Genomic DNA, 17591 nt, shown 5'->3' with positions numbered 1-17591 from the left:
CTCTTAAACCCAGAAAGAAAAATGGCAAAGATTGAATTACCCACTTTCTATTTGTACTAAAAGAATCTTCATCAGATACTGACAGAGTTGGTTTGGTGGAATCTATAGTTTCGGTGGCTTCGAAGGAATGTACAACGTTGACCTACAAAGGATATACCAAAACGGGCCTAGACATATCCACCAACCATACAAGGGAAACCAAAAATTGCTCCAAAGAGTTAAACAAACGGGCCTAGCCAATAGTTAAACTCACACTATTGGCTTCTAATACTCTCAAATGGGCCAACCCATGGTTTAAGGGGCAAGTGGCACACTTAGCGGTGCAAGTCGGGTCGGGTTGGGTCACGACCCCGACCCGAGAAACCATTTACAACCCGAACCCAACCCAACCCAACCCGAGTTTTTAATCTTACTAAAAATGATAAAAAAATTGTCAGGTTTCACTCGAATCGGGTTGGGAAACTCAACCCAAGGGATACCCAACCCGACCCGACTTTTTTTCAGGTTGAACCCGACCCGACTTTCACCTCTACGTGACACTTTGGGAGGGATGTTTCAGTAGGACCCGACCTCATTGTATTACGATGTGGCAGCCCACTACTGGATAGTGGGTCCCAAACTTGATTGATACAAACTGTTCATTTGATAGCCCCGGCTTCAGGTCTCTTGGGATTTGTATAAGAAATGAGATTCTAGTGAAGTGGAGGTGGGGTTAGGGGTGCAACTCGGGTCGGGTTTTCCAAAACCCTACCCTACGCGAGAATTATCTCGGGTCGGGTCGGGTCTAATATTTTATAGGAAAACCCGAGATTTGAAAACCCGACCCTACTCAAGATAGTTTCTTAGGTTGGGTCGGGTTTTCAATTTTTAGCATAGGATAGTAACTAATTTTAAAGATTGTAGAAAAAAAAAAACAAATCTTCACACCAAAAATTTCTAAATTTATGTCATCAAATGTATAAATTTTAAGGACACTGTATTTTCACATGACAGACATGATCAGCTCAATGAAAACAATTGTATCATTATATTGAAAAATAATTTTCTATGTTATTCAAGAGATATTTAAGAAAGTCACAGCACACCCATATAAGTCGGGTCGGGTTTCGTGTTTTTTTCTTTAAACCCGGCCCTACCCAAGACCCATGAATTCTAAACCCGACCCATGTTATTTTCAGGTCAGGTAAAACCCGACCCAAGTTGCAGTCCTAGGTGGGGTGAAGTATGAAGAGAGGTGTGGTTCTCAAACTCTGTTTTCTTTGGTATGTAAGCTGGGATTGAACCTCTGACCTCTTGCTTGAGGAACTGAACCTTTTACGAATGAGCTAGAGGCTTAACCGCGAAAAGGAATGCGCTTAAGACTTCAACCCATGAAGGAAAATCATCAACGGGTATAGATATAATTGGAGGGAAGTTGGGAAGAATCCTAAAGGATAACCCCATTTCTATCATGATATATTGTCAATTTCAAGTATAGTATTATTCTACTAACATGTTTAGGAAAGTGGTATTTACACTTGTTGCTGTTGATGACACTCAAAACACTTTTTTTGTTGGCTATTGGTAGCTTTTGGTACCTAAAAAACCTTGTAACACCTAATTAAAAGATGTAAACAAAGAGAGAAATTCCTGCCATTAAAAAAACTAAGAGAGAGGTTCCATTATTAAAATGAGGGAGTCTCAAAATAACTTTGCTATTTTATTAGGTTTTTTAGAGGAATGCTTAACTGAAGGGGGGCCTTATATACACAGCACTGAAAATTGCAATATTAAAGGGGATACAGATGCATTTGGATGACGCGGACCCAATGGGACTCCCTTGCTGCTCAGCTTTTGCAAGGGTGCCTTCAATTTAGCATTCCTCATACTTAATATATTTTAGAGGAATGATAAACTGAATGGCGCCCTTGCAAAAACCATCCATAAGGGCACCCCATTGGTCCATCTTAATAAAGTGCATTTATAAGGGTACAGAAAAGTATAAAAATGGCCCAAAAAATACAACTTAATTGGACAATAAATGCATTTTGTTGAAATTGACCAATGGGGGGACTCTCATAGATGGTTTTTTGCAAGGACAACCTTCACTCTATCATTCTTCTATATTATAATTGGGAAATGATATCTCCACCTCTCTTTTCAGTATACAATCATCCATACTATATTAGGGTAGCCCCTTCCCACTCTCGCCCCCAATCAAATCCTAATCTCTCTCTCTCTCTCTCGTTTGTAGGGAGAGACAAGCAAAAAGGGTGGATTTATCATTTCAGGGACTAGGGAGAGACAAAGCAAAAGGAGTGAAATTAACATCCCCCTCTAGTTTTGCTAGTTTTTAGGGAGAGACAACCAAAAGGTGTGGAACTATCATTTCTCATTATATTAACATGCTCATAATTAATTAGTATTAACTACTAATAATTACATATACATCTTTTTACAACAAATTCTCGATAGGACATCTTGTTTGGCATACACATGACATGACCTCTTCACTTTGTACATTGTGCAGTATATATTACAAAAAAATAAAAAACCCACCTCCATTCTTCATTTATTTTCAAGTTAAACATGCTTTTTCTGTAACCCATCAAGAAAATAATAGGTTATGATGCATAAGTAGCAATTTAAATTGACCAGATGATCTTCTTTTTGAGGAGTGATTTGCACAACCACACAACCACATCAATGGATCAAACTCAAACTGAAATCCCATAGTTTCTTTGCGAGCTCTGGATCTGTGGCTTTGGAGTTGGGCATGGCCGTGTTGCTATCCTTAAAATATTTGCCACTTACACCCTCTACTTGTGGATGCAATGCCACATAGCATGTTGTCGCCGCTCCCTACAACAGAGTTCAGTTGAGTGAAGTGCAACAAGTAGTTACATGCCCCAACAGATAGACATAGGTAAGCAACTGAAGACAAGACATGATCTGGTTCAAGTTATTTCTAAGATAAGTACATCTTTGGGTTTCCAAAAAGATCTTGGCCGAAGTATCCTGCGAGATAGATAGATAGATGCATGGGTGTTTCTTTTTTTTGCTAGGTAAGCTGGGATCGAACCTCCGACCTAGAGGTTGAAGACCATAGCCTTGACCGTTGAGCTAGAGGTTCAATCCAGATAGATGCATGGTTGATGTTTATCTAGTGAGTTTCAATCAATATCTAATTGGTTTCGGTCTCGGACAGAAATGTTTCTGTTTCACTAGGAAATTTCGGTGGAAATCTTGTAAAATCTCGGAAGCATATGGAAACATATGCAAGAGATAGAATTTAAAGATGAAACTTTAAGAAATACTAGAATAAGCACAAATATATACTTAGAACTATCACTTAGGGTCTGTTCAGTCGCGCGAAGGAAAAGGAAAAGAAAAGGAAATGATGTGGCAGAAGGAAATGGAAAGGAAAAGAAACTGCTAAGAAAGCAGTAGGAGTGCGCATTCAGTTGCCAGGAAACGGAAAAGAAACATAAAAAAAACAGCAGGAATGTGCATTCCGTTGCCAGGGAACGGAAAAGTAACAGCACAGAATATGTTCTTTACCACATATAAAGCAACAAACCTTCCGATTTCTAAAAACCAAAAAACCACGAAGGATAACCATAGATTTAGGGTAAAAAATAGGGATCTAAGATTCAACCACAAATAGGGATCAGTTCCAAGCCAAAACCAAAAAAAAACAAAGATTCAACCACAAAAAATAAAGATCCTGCATAAGAGCAGAGATCTAAGAAGAAGTTTCATAAAAAAATATAAAAAAAGAGGGAAAGAGGAGAAAGGAACGACAAATACCTGTTCGGGAAAGAGGACGAGCACGAGGAGTGGAGATCGCCGCCATGCGAGAGCGTGGAGATCGCAGCCGCTGTTGCCGACGAGAGGAAGAAGAAGAGGTTTTGTTTTTTAAGGCTTCTGTTTTGAGTCTCGTTCACGCATGACCTTTTTTTTTTTTTGATAAAACGTGACTTCGACGGAGATAATGAAAAATACCTCGAATCCAACCCTTTTAGTCGGATTTAGAGGGGCGGAAATGGGGTGGACACGTTGGAAAAAAAGGATTCCACATCACGAGGGCGCTTTCCTCGAGCTTTCTTTATCCGACCAACAAAACAACTATTTTGCATTATTTCCACGGAAAATAAGCCCCATTTCCTTTCCGTTTCCGTTTCTACGCTGCAACTGAACAGACCCTTAAGAAAAATAACTATTTATAATGATTTAATGACATTGAACACCTAGTGACATGCGTTGTCGTGCAAGTCTAATAATTCAATATTTAATACGTAATTCATATAAATATTTATACATAACATACACACCATATTTCACATGTAATTTATATAAATATAATTATGTAACACATATTGATATAGTATCAGTACGTGTTACATGCTGTGAGGCTAGCCATGATTATGTTCTATAAGACAGCTGTGAGGCTAGCCATGCTGTACGGCTCAGAATGTTGGGCCACCAAGAAGCAGCATGTGCATAAGACGAGTGTAGCGGAAATGCGAATGCTTAGATAGATGTGCGGCCACACAAGGTTAGACAGAGTTAAAAATGAAGACATTCGTAAAAAGGTGGGGGTGGCACCAATTGAGGAGAAGATGAGAGAGCACCACTTAAGATGGTTTGGACATATCCAACGTAGACCTTTGGATGCTCCATTGAGAAGAGGCGACTCGTGCCAAGTTGATGGAGTAAAAAGAGGTAGGGGGAGACCGAAAACAACTTGGGTAGAAACAGTGAGGAAAGACTTGATAGCTTGGAACATAACAAAGAACATGACCTTGGATAGGATAGAATGGAAGAAAGCGATCCACGTAGACGAACCCAACTAGAGCTAGGATTAGAGTCGGGTAGATTCCTTTCACCTTCTTCGTGAAATTTTTTTAAAGGATTCATTTAGCCGACCCCAACTAGTTTGGGAAAAAGGCTTTGTTGAGTTGAGTTGAGTATACTGATATAGTATGCCACTAATATACTTAGGGTTTTGGTTTCGATATGTGTTTCGGTTTTGATATGTATTTCGGTGGGGATAGAAATGGAAATATTTTGGTCATTTGGTATTGATTTCTTAAAATAATGTTAATACCTGCACGATCATGTAATAGCTTTTGACAGTTGGTTAAAAAAGTGTAACAAGATGGTTTGCCCCATTATAAAAAACATGGTCGTGTGGTTAGCAGTCCCATAGTGAGTTTCAATCAGCATACATTTTTGGTTTGGCAGGAAATCTGCTGTAATTGGTTCATTCAGAAATGGAATTCACCTGTGAAATGCTTTTTAGTACGTACTTTCCAAACATAGTAGCAATACCTGCATCAAACCAGCGGAAGCAAATTGTGAAAGAGGTTAATTTGCATATGATGCATAAAATAAAGTATATAAGCAGTATGTGCGTGTATGTGCATTTGAATGTGCTAATTGTCAATCATTTCAAATGGACAAACTGTCAATCATTCTATACAAAGATTGAAATCATATGTGAAGTAAGAGTAGGTATGGAAATTTTTATTTCTTGGTTTCCCCCTATAATGTACTTTTCCTATTTTACCATGGGATCTACTGAATTTCACAACTGTTTCATTCTTGTAACAATTTATGGAAAATGATTCCATCACATGTAAAGCAACACCAAAGACGAGCATTTTTTGTCTCATTTACCCCCATAAAACGCGTCCTCCCTATTAGAAACTCTCTCCAGTATCAAATTCTGGTTTAATAGACAAGCATATTGTTTTCGAAAGGAGGAAATGTGAGTGTTGTGGGGCTCAATAACGACAAATACCAACAGGCTTCCCGCTCCTGCTTACAAAATGCTCACTGTTCTTTATTGAAGAATTGAGTTTCGACGTAAACTAAGAAATAGACATTTTTCCAAAATCAAGGCCATGATCCAAGTCAACTTGGTGACCTTTTGAAGACTGATCCTATGTACTCCAACTAAAAATGAAGCCATCAAAGGACTTACTCTATGTATGTCTAATATAAGTATCTTACGAAACAACAGGTCAATATTGAATGTCAATGATTTACCATTTACGAAAGTGTGATGCCGCATCAGATTGGTGACAATAGCTCCTGGATGAAGTGAATTAGCAGTTATCTTCACCCCTTCTTCCTGTTTGAACAAAGAGTATAAGCAAACACCGTCACGCTAATGCAAGCATCTCATCAGAAAAACATGTGGTCAATATGATATATCTTTAGATGAAACAATCGTAGACATATCCAGAGTGTAACATCAAGGAAATTGGATATGTGATGATAGGTGGGCTAAGTTATAAATTAAAAATATGAAAAGGCAAATATTTATAGTAAGGAAATACTATCCCAACAATATATGGTATGAAAATGTTATCAAGAGAGGAATCCTCATGTCTTGTACTCCCAGTGAAATGGCATTCTTTTTCAATGCAGATTTGAAAGCTAAAGACAATAATGGCAATGATGTATTATGTTTGGATATCTGTTGGTTCAGAATCACCATTATGAGTGCAAAAAACGGAGGCCCCGTTTGTTTGAGATTAAGATAACCGATGGTGACCCTCCCCCCCCCCCCCCAAACGCACACACACACACCCTCCCCAACCGATTATTGGACTCAAAATTAATGTAATTTGAGTCCAATAATTGGTGTGGGGGCTCACAATCGGTTGTCAGAATCTCAAACGAACAGGGCCGGAAAATGTTAGAGACTGCATTACTGTTTGTGATTAGGTGGTACATGATAGATTACTTAATTAAAATGACATGTTTCAAGTAAGATACTGAATACAAGATAATATGCACTAAATATATGAATTGAACAGATAATATATTAATAATCATATTTTCTACAATATTTACTTCTTATGTTCTTTCCATAAATCTTCAATTTCTTAAATATTAAATGGTTGTATATTCCTTACATGTTCTCATATTAGCTACTTATAGCAGCAAAATTGGATATCTCATAGATGTGTTTGACCGCCAAAAGTATTCGTATTCCATGAAACAAAGTACAAAACATTGCACCCCAAATAAGACAACCACACAATTTTGTTTTTCATTTAGGAAATTTGGAAAGCATGCTTACATCATGTTCAAAAACCTAATCTACAGCATTGTATTGCTACCCGAACTGTTTGGTTAGAACTTAAAGAATCCTTCATTTTCCTTTTCCCTTATATTGGAAAAGAAATTTTAGATATTGTTTTAGTGTTCCATACCCAACCTCTACACCCTATGAATAAAATTGCTACATATAGAGCCGCAAGCTTTGTCATCATAAATATCAAACTATAAATTCGATTCAGGAGTTCCCAATAAATGTATATAATAATACGTTGCACATGGTGGTGTTTAAGTAACAATGTAGTCAATGGTGCTGCTGTTGGTAACTGAGTGCGAATGAGATTTTTTATCATCTCGCGAAAGAGGGAGGGGAGGAGGGAAGACAGGGATAGAGTATATGTACAATTGCAGTGTTGCTGTTATGATGGCGATGTCATAATTAATTAATTAATCTTCACATTCCAAAATCAGTTCTGATTTTGATCAACCCCAAAATGTTAAAACTGTTGAACTATAATCTGAAATTGAATTGATTTTAATTAATTTAACGAGTTCAAAATCAGTCATTAGATCTATAATTTTCTGGATAAAGTAATTAGATCAGTATCAGCATAGTCTGCTTCAGGGCAATGAATTGAGATCTCGGGAGAGACTAATTCCTTTTATGACTCTTGATCTGCAAAGAGATTTAGTTTAGCAAATCAAACGTAAAAGAAGGATCTACTTGATCTTCGAAAAGATATAACGGAGAGGATTCAAGGTTGAAAACTTAAATCTCACTACATGAATTCTCAATCCCCCAGTAATAAAAACTAGACTAGAAAGAGAACTTGATTCATTGTGAAGATGGTGGTGGTCAAAAAGATAAATACTTGCGATGGGCTCAAGAAAGGAAATACGGATTGCAAGTGGAAGGATCCTTTGCAAGAATGTGGAGGAATCCTTAAATCATCTAATGATTCACTGTCCTTTAATTTTTCAAATTTGGGGAGCACTTCTCTTCAAATTTTACATAATGTGGATTTCTCAAATTTCTATCAGGTCAATAATTTTAAGTGGGAATGCAGCCCTCTCAATTCGAATGGAAAGACATTATGGAGATAGTCCCATATGCTTTTGCTATGGCATATTTGGAATGAACGCAACAACCAAATTTACCAAGCAAGTTGACCGGGAAGATAATAAAGAAATCAAGATTGACCTATTATCCTGGGTAAAGGATAAAATGGTGATTAAGGTAAGACCCTCTAGTATCCAAGACTTTAAATTTCTGTTTCACTTGGAAATTTTGGTGGAAATCCTGTAAAATCACGGAAACATATGCAAATGATAGAATTTTAAAATAAAACTTCAAGAAAAGCTACAATAAAGACAAATAAACACTTTAAAATTACCACATAATCAAGACAACTATCCATAATGGTTTAATAACATCTAATACCTAGCGGCATGCTTTGTCGCACATATCTGATAATTCAACGCATACCGCATTTCACGTGTAATTCATATAAATATGTATACATAATATATACGCCACATTTCACGTGCAATTCATATAAATATAATTATGAAATACGTACTGATATAGTATACCACTAATGCATGTGCGATTTCTGTTTCGGTATGCGTTTCGGTTTCGATATCATTTTGGTGGGGATGGAAATGGAAACAAGACGGTCGTTTCGTGTCAATTTTGGTGAAAATTTTAAAATAAATACTCGCGATGGATCATTTGGAAAACAAAATGTCATGTATAAAGAATTTTATACACGGGCAATGACTTTCTAATCTCCATTAAGGGACATCCTATTTATTAAGGGATTTGCTAGGGTCCATTGCAGAAGGCATTTCGCGGCTGGTCCGTCGCACGTCAGACCAGCCACCTCGTGAATGAAGACAACAGCTTTTGTCTCCATTCATGAGGTGGCTGGTCTAACGTGCAACAGACCAGCCGCGAAATGCCTTTTTGCGATGGACGCTAGCAATTCCCATTTATTACTACATTTCCTGGAAAAAAAATGACAATCGCTCATAATTTAGACCAATCCAGGCTGCTCCAGGCCAGGTAGATAGGGAAATCTGAATGAATATAGTCCAATAGTAGAAGCCGAAGATAATCCAATGCAAAAGGTATTTTCTTCTTAAATAACATGAGTTCAAACAAGGTATATCATAAGCATTCATCTGCATTCATGGCTTCTATCTGTTCCTTGCATAATCATAAGCATATACACAAAAGCTATGGATAACTTGGAATCCGAAAGAAGAAGCTAGATAGATGCTTCTGAGCACAAGCCAAGATTTAAAACTTCAAATAATCATTGGAAAGATTTACATCAGAAAAAAAGGTTGCAACATCTGATCGATTGTAATGAACAAATAAATTGAATACCTTGAGGCATTTGGCAAGCTCATTAGCATGCAATATGTTAGCAAGCTTTGATTGGCCATATGCATAGAAACTATTGTACCTATAAGTTGGAAAGTATGAAAAAAAAATTAGAAACAGAAATTTGACTTTTCATCTTGAAGACTTTCCAAAATATATACTTTTTATCAGAAAAGAAAATGAAAATAACAACAAAAGAGCAAGCCGTGGACATAATTAATTACAAAAGACACTATCTCCAAAGCATCAATTGAGGAAACTGTGAATGGCATTCACATAATATTACCCGGACTTATCATTGATTTTATCAAAGCGAATTCCTTCACGATATGTTAGTCTGTGACCCTCGGAAGAAACGTTAACAATTCGTCCCTCTATGTTACTTTTACGTGCTGTATTTTTCATGGTCTCCAACAAAATATCTGCCAAAAGAAAATGACCTGCGAAAAATGATAAAATCTGGTCATCTAGCTTATGAGATTGTAATAATGACCGACTAGAGACACTTATATATATATATATATATATATATATATATATATATATATATATATATATATGAGAAAAGGGTTCCTGCGCTCGAGCGCAGATAGCTTATCTGCGCTCGAGTGCTGGAAACAAGGGTGGGGCCACATTGGGGGGGTGATCCTAAGCATTCATTTGACAGGCCCCATCATGGATGAGGGGTGTACCAAAAATCAGCTCCATTGGACCCTCTTAGGGTGTCCATTTGTGGGGGAGAAAATGGACAGATACTGTTTGTCCACAAATCTGCCCATTTTTCACCCCACAAATGGACACCCTATGGTGATTCAATGGAGCTGATTTTTAGTGGACACCCTATCCATGAAAGGGCCCATCAAATGAATGCTTTGGATCCCCCCTAATGTGGCCAACCCCTGTTTCTGTGCTCGAGCGCAGATAAGCTTATATGCGCTCGAGCACAGGAACCCTTTACTCATATCTATATATATATATATGGACTCCTTTGTTTTACTAATGGCACTCCTGTCATTGTTTTATGCTTCCCCAACTAACTATTAAAGGCTGTTAAAAAACTATCAATGGCCAATTAAGAAAGCGTAGAATAGAGGAGTCCATTATCAAAACAAGGGAGTGTGAAAATCATTTTCTTGTATATACACATGAGGATAAATTTAGATTGCTTTTGAGATGATACGTGATGTGAATAGAAATTTATTACAATATTATCACCAAAATGCATGGCCAGCACATTTAGACCTGGCAAAAAGTGACCCGGACCCGCGGGTCCACCCGGCCCGCACGTAAATTTACGGGTCCGGGTCACCTGTTGGTGACCTGTTAGAAATTGACCCGCGGGTCCACCCGGCCCGTCAAAAGTGGGCCGGGTCGGGTGGACCCGCGGGTGCCCACGGGTGCCCGTAAAAAAGTGCAAAAGACAGTTTTTTTACTTTTTTCCGTAGTTTTCTCGGTAATTGTCATATTTTATATGTAATTTTTTTACTTTTGACCTTTTTACGGTAATTTTTCATTTCAAACTTAGAAATTATGAGAATATTTCAAAAATCCGTAATGATTACTTCTCTTTATTCTTTTGTTGCTAGCAACCTTTGCCCCAGACCGTACTTCACCCAATCTTTGCAGCAAAGGAGGGGCTACAAGCCGAAAAATAGCCCAGGAGAAGGTGGCTAGCAAATCCCTAAATAAAAAAAAAACTCTTAAAAAATACGTCAAAAATCCGAGTGACCCGCGGGTCGACCCGGCCCGTACGGGCCGGGTGCGGGTCCAATGTTAATGACCCGTAGAATTTTCCGGGTCACTTTGACCCGGCCCGTTTGACCCGGACCCGTACGGGCCGGGTCAAATCCGGCCCGGCCCGCCCGTTTGCCAGGTCTAAGCACATTGGATATAAACCATAAAGAATGTGATAAGCATAGAACATAGAATAGACAAGTATTTATGCTCATTCATCACATAAAAAACACACAAAATGAGAATGTATTCATTTAATCAATTCTTCCAACAAAAAACTCATATTGTATTTGCAAGATAAGGAGAAAATTCTGTTTAGAATTCTTCAAACCATCTTAACTGATAATGTGTAGGAACCATCTAAAAACTCGAGCATTTCTAGGCTCTTTGTAGAATCAAACATGGAGAGAAGAAATAAGTTGAGAAATCAAAAGATTGACAATTGTTTAAAAGAACTTATGCTGATTAAGTCCATCAAAAAACATACTGTCTGCAAACATGTTTCTTGAGTCGTAAGCATTTAAATTTTAGTTAATATATAAATACAAGTAATTCATTTTTTTGCATCGTAAATACTAGTAATTCATACCTATGTGGTTTGTTGCAAACTGTAGCTCTATGCCATCGTGGGAAAGCATGAGCGAGCTTGTCACAACCGCTGCATTGTTACTGCCAATAGAAATCATCTTGTTTAATAATCTACTAAAAACTAGGCAGATTCAAGAGGTCTACAGTCATAAGATAAGAAAATCAGTAACGCATGAAATACATATTTACAAACACATGAAGAACACAATTAAAGAGATGATCATAGTATTTTATATCCTTGAATTTTCTTACATGAGGATGTTTAGTGGAAGATCCATGGAATTGAACTCTGATGTAAACTTCCTTACTGAGGTCATTGAACTGAGATCTAACTCCATGACATCAACTTTAGCAGATGGCATTTCCTTTATGATTGTTTCTTTGACATCCGTACCAGCATCCAAATTCCTGACTCCCATAACTACATGAACACCACGGAGTGCAAGAACACGTGCTGTCTCGGTGCCAATACCACTAGTTGCTCCTGCAGTTGTGTTGAATGTGGCACATAAATATGCCAACTGATTTATAAGAATACTGCATACTCAAGAAATACCAATACCAAGTAATCCTAAACACAAGTATCAAAATATAGAGAATGAAAAATTCAGAAACTCCATGTGCTTTATAAATTATCAACCAAAAGAAAACAACCCACCTGGGACAAATCCATAAACATATAAAATAAAAAAAATTCCTCGTTCTTTAACCCAGAATCCCTAGATTATTAATGGTGATGTAAATAAATTCAGTAGATCAAGAAAATAATACCAATTTGGTTACCCGACAGGTAACCTCTGCTTGATCCACTCCTCTCTCGGCTTCTGCGTTTCTCAAACGCAAATGCCCCGAAAGTTGGAGTGATGGCTCCCCTTGATTGCACGAACACTGGAGGATTTGGAGAACTTTTCTTCTCAACCTTGGCTCCAAGCCATCGGGAAACAAATGTGGAGAACCCTTTTGGAAGAAGAGAGAGATTTTTGGAAGATGAGAGAGAGAGAGAGAGAGAGAGAGAGAGAGAGAGAGAGAGAGAGAGGAAACTTGTGCAAAAACGTGTAAAATTTTAATTTCCCTTCCCTCTCTTCAACATATATAGAGTAGAAAGTGTGCGGACGTTCAAAGCAGTGTTTAAAAACTCCTTGACTCGACAAGGAACTCGCCCGAGTCGACTCCTTTTTACCTCGGCAGCGTTCTGCGTTGCACCACATCCGCATTCCGCATTTTGCCCTACAGAGTCAATAAACTCCTTTGACTCTCTCGAGTTATGACCGCGTCAACCGTGTCAACAGCATTCTTAGCCGCGTCCGCGCCGAGTCGACAAGGATTTTTCTTGGCAGCGTTCCGCGTCAAAACCGCGTTTTTAAACACCGGTTCAGGAGACCTGGACGCACAACCTTTTCCTAAAAATATCCTTCTTTTTTTAATAAATTCGTTTTATTTGCTTTTACAATTTGTTTCCAAAATAACTTTTATAAATTAGAAACTCTCTCTCTCTCTCGCTTCCACATAATTCTCCACAAATTAGAAAGTCAAAATTTCATCAATTAATTAATTAATCAACTAATATACACCATATATGCACTAGTGTGCATACACCATACATACGGTTTAAATCCTCCCTGTATCTTGTATAGTAACCTATAAATTCGGGACCCTGATCCTCCAAGGATGTTAACGGGTCAAGCGAGTTATGAGTGGGATCAATGCAAGGATCCGACGACCGATCCTGCAGAGCCCCAAGACGGGTCCCACTACGACCTCAAGTAATGTAGTCCAACTACGATCGCATTGGGCAAGAGGTCCCCACTAGGACATTCCCTGAAGATGATCGTTAGATCAAATAGCCATAATCGCATCCAATGCATATGTCCTTCCTCCGGTTCTAATTTACCGGGTTGGGCCCTACGTGGGGTGGACACTAACTACCCCCTAGATTCAGCCAATGGTATACCTTTTAATCTATCATCTTGGGCCCGCAAATGCAATTGCAAATCCTTTTGAGAAACAAATAATTATTTTCTAAAATCATTGATAAACACTTTATCAGATTTGTCTGGCAAACTTATTTCTAAGGCTTAGATGAGATCGAAATTGTAAATGACTTTCCTCTTAAACGGAGGTGGAGGATTCCTTGTTGGGCATCCCTATTGATCCCAGGGGTTACCCTATGACCTAGCACTACCCGTTGGTGACCCCGAACCCGGGACCACTATGAGATAGACCAAAGCCATAAGGCAGGCCCACAGACCAATATGACCCCTCCAGTCTAAGGACATATAAAGGGTCCTGACCGACAGAATAGCCTTATACATATCCTTGTCCAAAAGTTATTCTGTAAATGATCCAGTGCGTGAACAATTCACCGCACCCATGCTACCTGCTTAGGGTCCACTGTCCCAGTGATCGAGATAAGCCACCCCAACTCGTTATGGAGGCAGCTCTGATGCTAGTTGTGTCCAGGAAAAGATATCCAGTCTCAACCCCAACGATGAATGTTTTAGGTTTGCAAAGAGCTGGAATATAATATCTCCCGCTCCTTAGGATCTGTGAATCCGTGGGCATGACTATTCCTACGATGTTCCCTAAGGAAGGACGTGTGTCGATAAGTACATCACACACTCCTGTAAAGTACCCAATATATGCCATAAAATGAAATAAAAGAAGGTTCGATACACCAAACACTAGCTTTTAGGGCAAACACTCTAATATTGATAGCCTCCAAAATTTTGAAAAACACTCTATACTGTATTGTATTGTAGTTTTTTAATATTAATTAAATTTACAAAAATTCCATCAAAGCTCCCTCATATTTCCCTTGGTATCTTTCATTCACCCTTATCGACCCCAATACCAACTCTATCTCCCCCCTTCTTCCTCACATCAATTTTAGGCTGGAAGGTTGGAAGGTTGTTGGGTCTGGATATGGGTAAGCTCAACAATAAGATACAGTTGAAAGGGTCTCCAATACCTCGGGCTCTCCATAGTCCACAAAACAGTTATTCAAAGATGGATAGTCAGGGATGAGACTGAGGTCAGACATGAAGGGGTCCAAAATTGGGCAGGAGGATCATTTTTTTTTTTTTTTGAAAGATGACAGGAGGAGGATGTTGAACAACTTGATTTTGCCATGTACGATCTTTCCCTGCCACGTGGAGGTGCCAATGGCGTTCTCTGCACCCAGGTTGACCTTCATCCAATTGTCTTTTCTTTCCTCCTTTTGAATGGTAAAATAATTAGAAAGAACAATAGTAACTTTTCATATGTCTATTGCAGTATAGACGTGTAGCGGCATATGCCCGAGTCCCTGTTGCTATGGAAATCAACGCATGTTGCTAGCTCCACCCGGTTGGCACTTAATAAGCCCAAAACAAAATCTTCAAGGAATAACTGCTAGAAATAAATTCCCAATTGCAGAGCCCCTCCCAGCAAACCTAAAGCAGATTCCTTAGGTCCTTATACTCTTTGATCCCTCATCATAATTGATATTGGTTTGTAATTTGGTCATTTCTCTAACCAGTCTGTTGTTTCCACGGCCGCAGGCCTTGTTTGATGTTTTATCGAGTGATTTGTCTCTTAGCTCAGCTACCAAGAAAAATGCTCTAGCTTCAGCTTCTGACCCAGAGAACGAAAGTCCTACAACTTTGCTCGTAGCAAGAAGGCGGTTTTCAACTAACTCACGACTCCTTCCATTTTCGCTCTCACACACACATACACAGACATAGACACACAGACAAACAAACACACAGACATAGACACAGACACAAAGACACACACACATATCTCATCATCACCCTTACCATTGAGGATAAGGGCAGGGGATTAATATCTTGCTGTCTACTCCTTATCATGTTTTTAAATTTTGGTTGAAAATTTTAGTTTCGGCCAAAATATTTCACTTTTAGCTAGGGTATTTTCATTTTGAACAATGGTGGAAGCCCAGTTTTCATTCCCCCATCGATGTAGCCACACAGCACGATAAATCACATAAAATTTGTTTGGGTTTTATCCTTACAATTTTTCATTTTTTTTTTTTTTGAAATGGTGAATCAAATTAGAATGGAAAGGGAAGCCCGAGATGGGACAGCCCAATAGAACAGATTACAAGATAAGAAAGCAGAAACAGAAAATACACAACATCAACAGAACAAGACATGGCTGATCAAGGGGGAATATAATCAAACCATTGTAAAGAGTCACTATTCACACCCCTCTTGGCTAACAGATCAGCCTTCTCATTGGCTGCCCTCCTCACATGCTTCAAGACTGCCGATGACCCTGATATAATTTTTCATTATTTTCTTATGTGTTTAATTGATAATAGTTTAAACAACACGTTTGCTGTTAATCAAAAGGCAGAAGATCTTTGAAGTTTGTAATAAATTTACAGCACATAGTATTATCTGCAAAAAAGACAATAAATTATCTACTTCCATCCTAAATTTGTGTAACTGTCATCTAATCATTGAAGAAAAATGTATAAATAAATTAAGTAAAATTTACTAGAAGTACATGCAAACCAAATCCATCTCCAACGTACCTGTGGATACAGGTAATAGGGTTCAGGGTTTAGAGTTTACATTTCGGCTATATTTGGCAACTGTGAAATTTTTTCCATGGAATACTCATGAGCACAATTGTTTGAGAGGAGTGGAGAGGGAGAGAATTGAGTGGGAGTGAGCAGAGACGCTTAAAAATTCCCTAAAAGTAGTGACAAAAAATTACCTATTTAAAATTGGTTTTTTGTTTTCCTTGTTTTTAGGATCTTTTTATGCTCCCCTCACTCCCACCCTCTAAAATATCTTCCTCTTCCACCCATATCTGTCACAAATAGCCCTTCAGGGTTCATAGAAAACGCATACTTTACTACTAAATTACATAGATCCGTAACACAAAAATGTCCATTAAAATTAATTGAGACCAAACCCTTTGCTATATCAGCAAGTACAGAAAATGCAAAATCTCTACTTTCATCACATCCAATAACATATCTTTTCTCATCTTCCGATTATTCGAATCCACAGAAACAATAAGCATATAAATCCAAGCAAAATAAAAAATTTCATAGCAAGCCCACTCTGACCACCAAAGAAAAAATAAAGTCTCTAAAAACATCACATCCAGTTACCAATATCTTCATAGTTATCATGTAAACAATTCCATAAACTCAACAGACAAATAACTAATAAAAATTTGCCCATCACATGCAAACTGAAATCCAAGTCAAACCCACCAATTATAAAGGCAGTAATTATAGAAAATCGAACATTTCCACTTCTATTACATCTATATACATAATATCGTCAAGGCTTTCATCAACCAAAACCATAATAAGGCAAATAAAATAAGTCTTCAAAAGACCAGCAAAAAGAATTCCAGATCAAACCCACCTGTAATAATGGCAGTGAGGCCAGTTCCATCAATCCCTTGTGTAACTTCCTCTGCAGTTGAATTAGCTGAAAACCCAGACGGCCCTTTTCTGCTAAATAACCACATCTTTTCTTCTCCAAACGGTTAAACCCAAAAAAAAAAAAAAAATTTGGCAAAAATTAAATAACCCAATTTCTATTTGTACTTAAAGCAGCATATAATTTCTTGTTTGAAATCTATAGATTTAGCGGCTTCAAAGGAATGCCCAACGTTGATACCAAGGACATCCCGAAACGGGCATAGACATACATGTTGAAGATTAAATCGATCTTTTAATGTTTGCCGACAAATCTTGTTGGCAGATGTCCTGCGGTTGGTCAAAATTTCGCCATGCAAATCCGAAGATATCAAGCCATGCAAATAAGATTCGATAAAATCCTCTTGTATTGTTTTTCTTTTT

The 17591-nt window shown here is 38.1% G+C and overlaps 1 protein-coding gene across 1 annotated transcript; it reads right to left on the bottom strand.

Moving 5' to 3' along the window:
* Window positions 1-2354: 2354 nt before the first annotated feature.
* LOC143882288 (short-chain dehydrogenase TIC 32, chloroplastic-like) lies at window positions 2355-17591 on the bottom strand. The gene is made up of 8 exons (XM_077385805.1): window positions 17152-17591; window positions 12017-12248; window positions 11766-11845; window positions 9729-9882; window positions 9446-9524; window positions 6034-6118; window positions 5267-5313; window positions 2355-2841 (listed from the first exon to the last, which is right to left on the bottom strand). The coding sequence occupies exons 1-8, from the start codon at window positions 17255-17257 to the stop codon at window positions 2683-2685; spliced, it is 942 nt and encodes a 313-aa protein (XP_077241920.1). The 5' UTR covers window positions 17258-17591; the 3' UTR covers window positions 2355-2682.

The sequence above is a fragment of the Tasmannia lanceolata genome, unplaced genomic scaffold, assembly GCF_043159265.1.
Source record: "Tasmannia lanceolata isolate RefF3 unplaced genomic scaffold, GAP_Taslan_0.1 ptg000007l, whole genome shotgun sequence".
Lineage (NCBI taxonomy): Eukaryota > Viridiplantae > Streptophyta > Magnoliopsida > Canellales > Winteraceae > Tasmannia > Tasmannia lanceolata.
Note: the sequence above shows the minus strand (reverse complement) of the source record. Positions and strands in the feature narration are given on the sequence as shown.

Excerpts from the sequence above, each read along its gene's own strand:
- LOC143882288 (XM_077385805.1), bottom strand. The coding sequence starts at position 17,257 with ATGTGGTTATTTAGCAGAAAAGGGCCGTCTGGGTTTTCAGCTAATTCA. Across the intron at positions 6,119-9,445 it reads AGCTTGCCAAATGCCTCAAG|GAAGAAGGGGTGAAGATAAC; the intron begins GTATTCAATTTA and ends TTGTTCAAACAG. Across the intron at positions 2,842-5,266 it reads TACTAAAAAGCATTTCACAG|GGAGCGGCGACAACATGCTA; the intron begins GTGAATTCCATT and ends ACTCTGTTGTAG.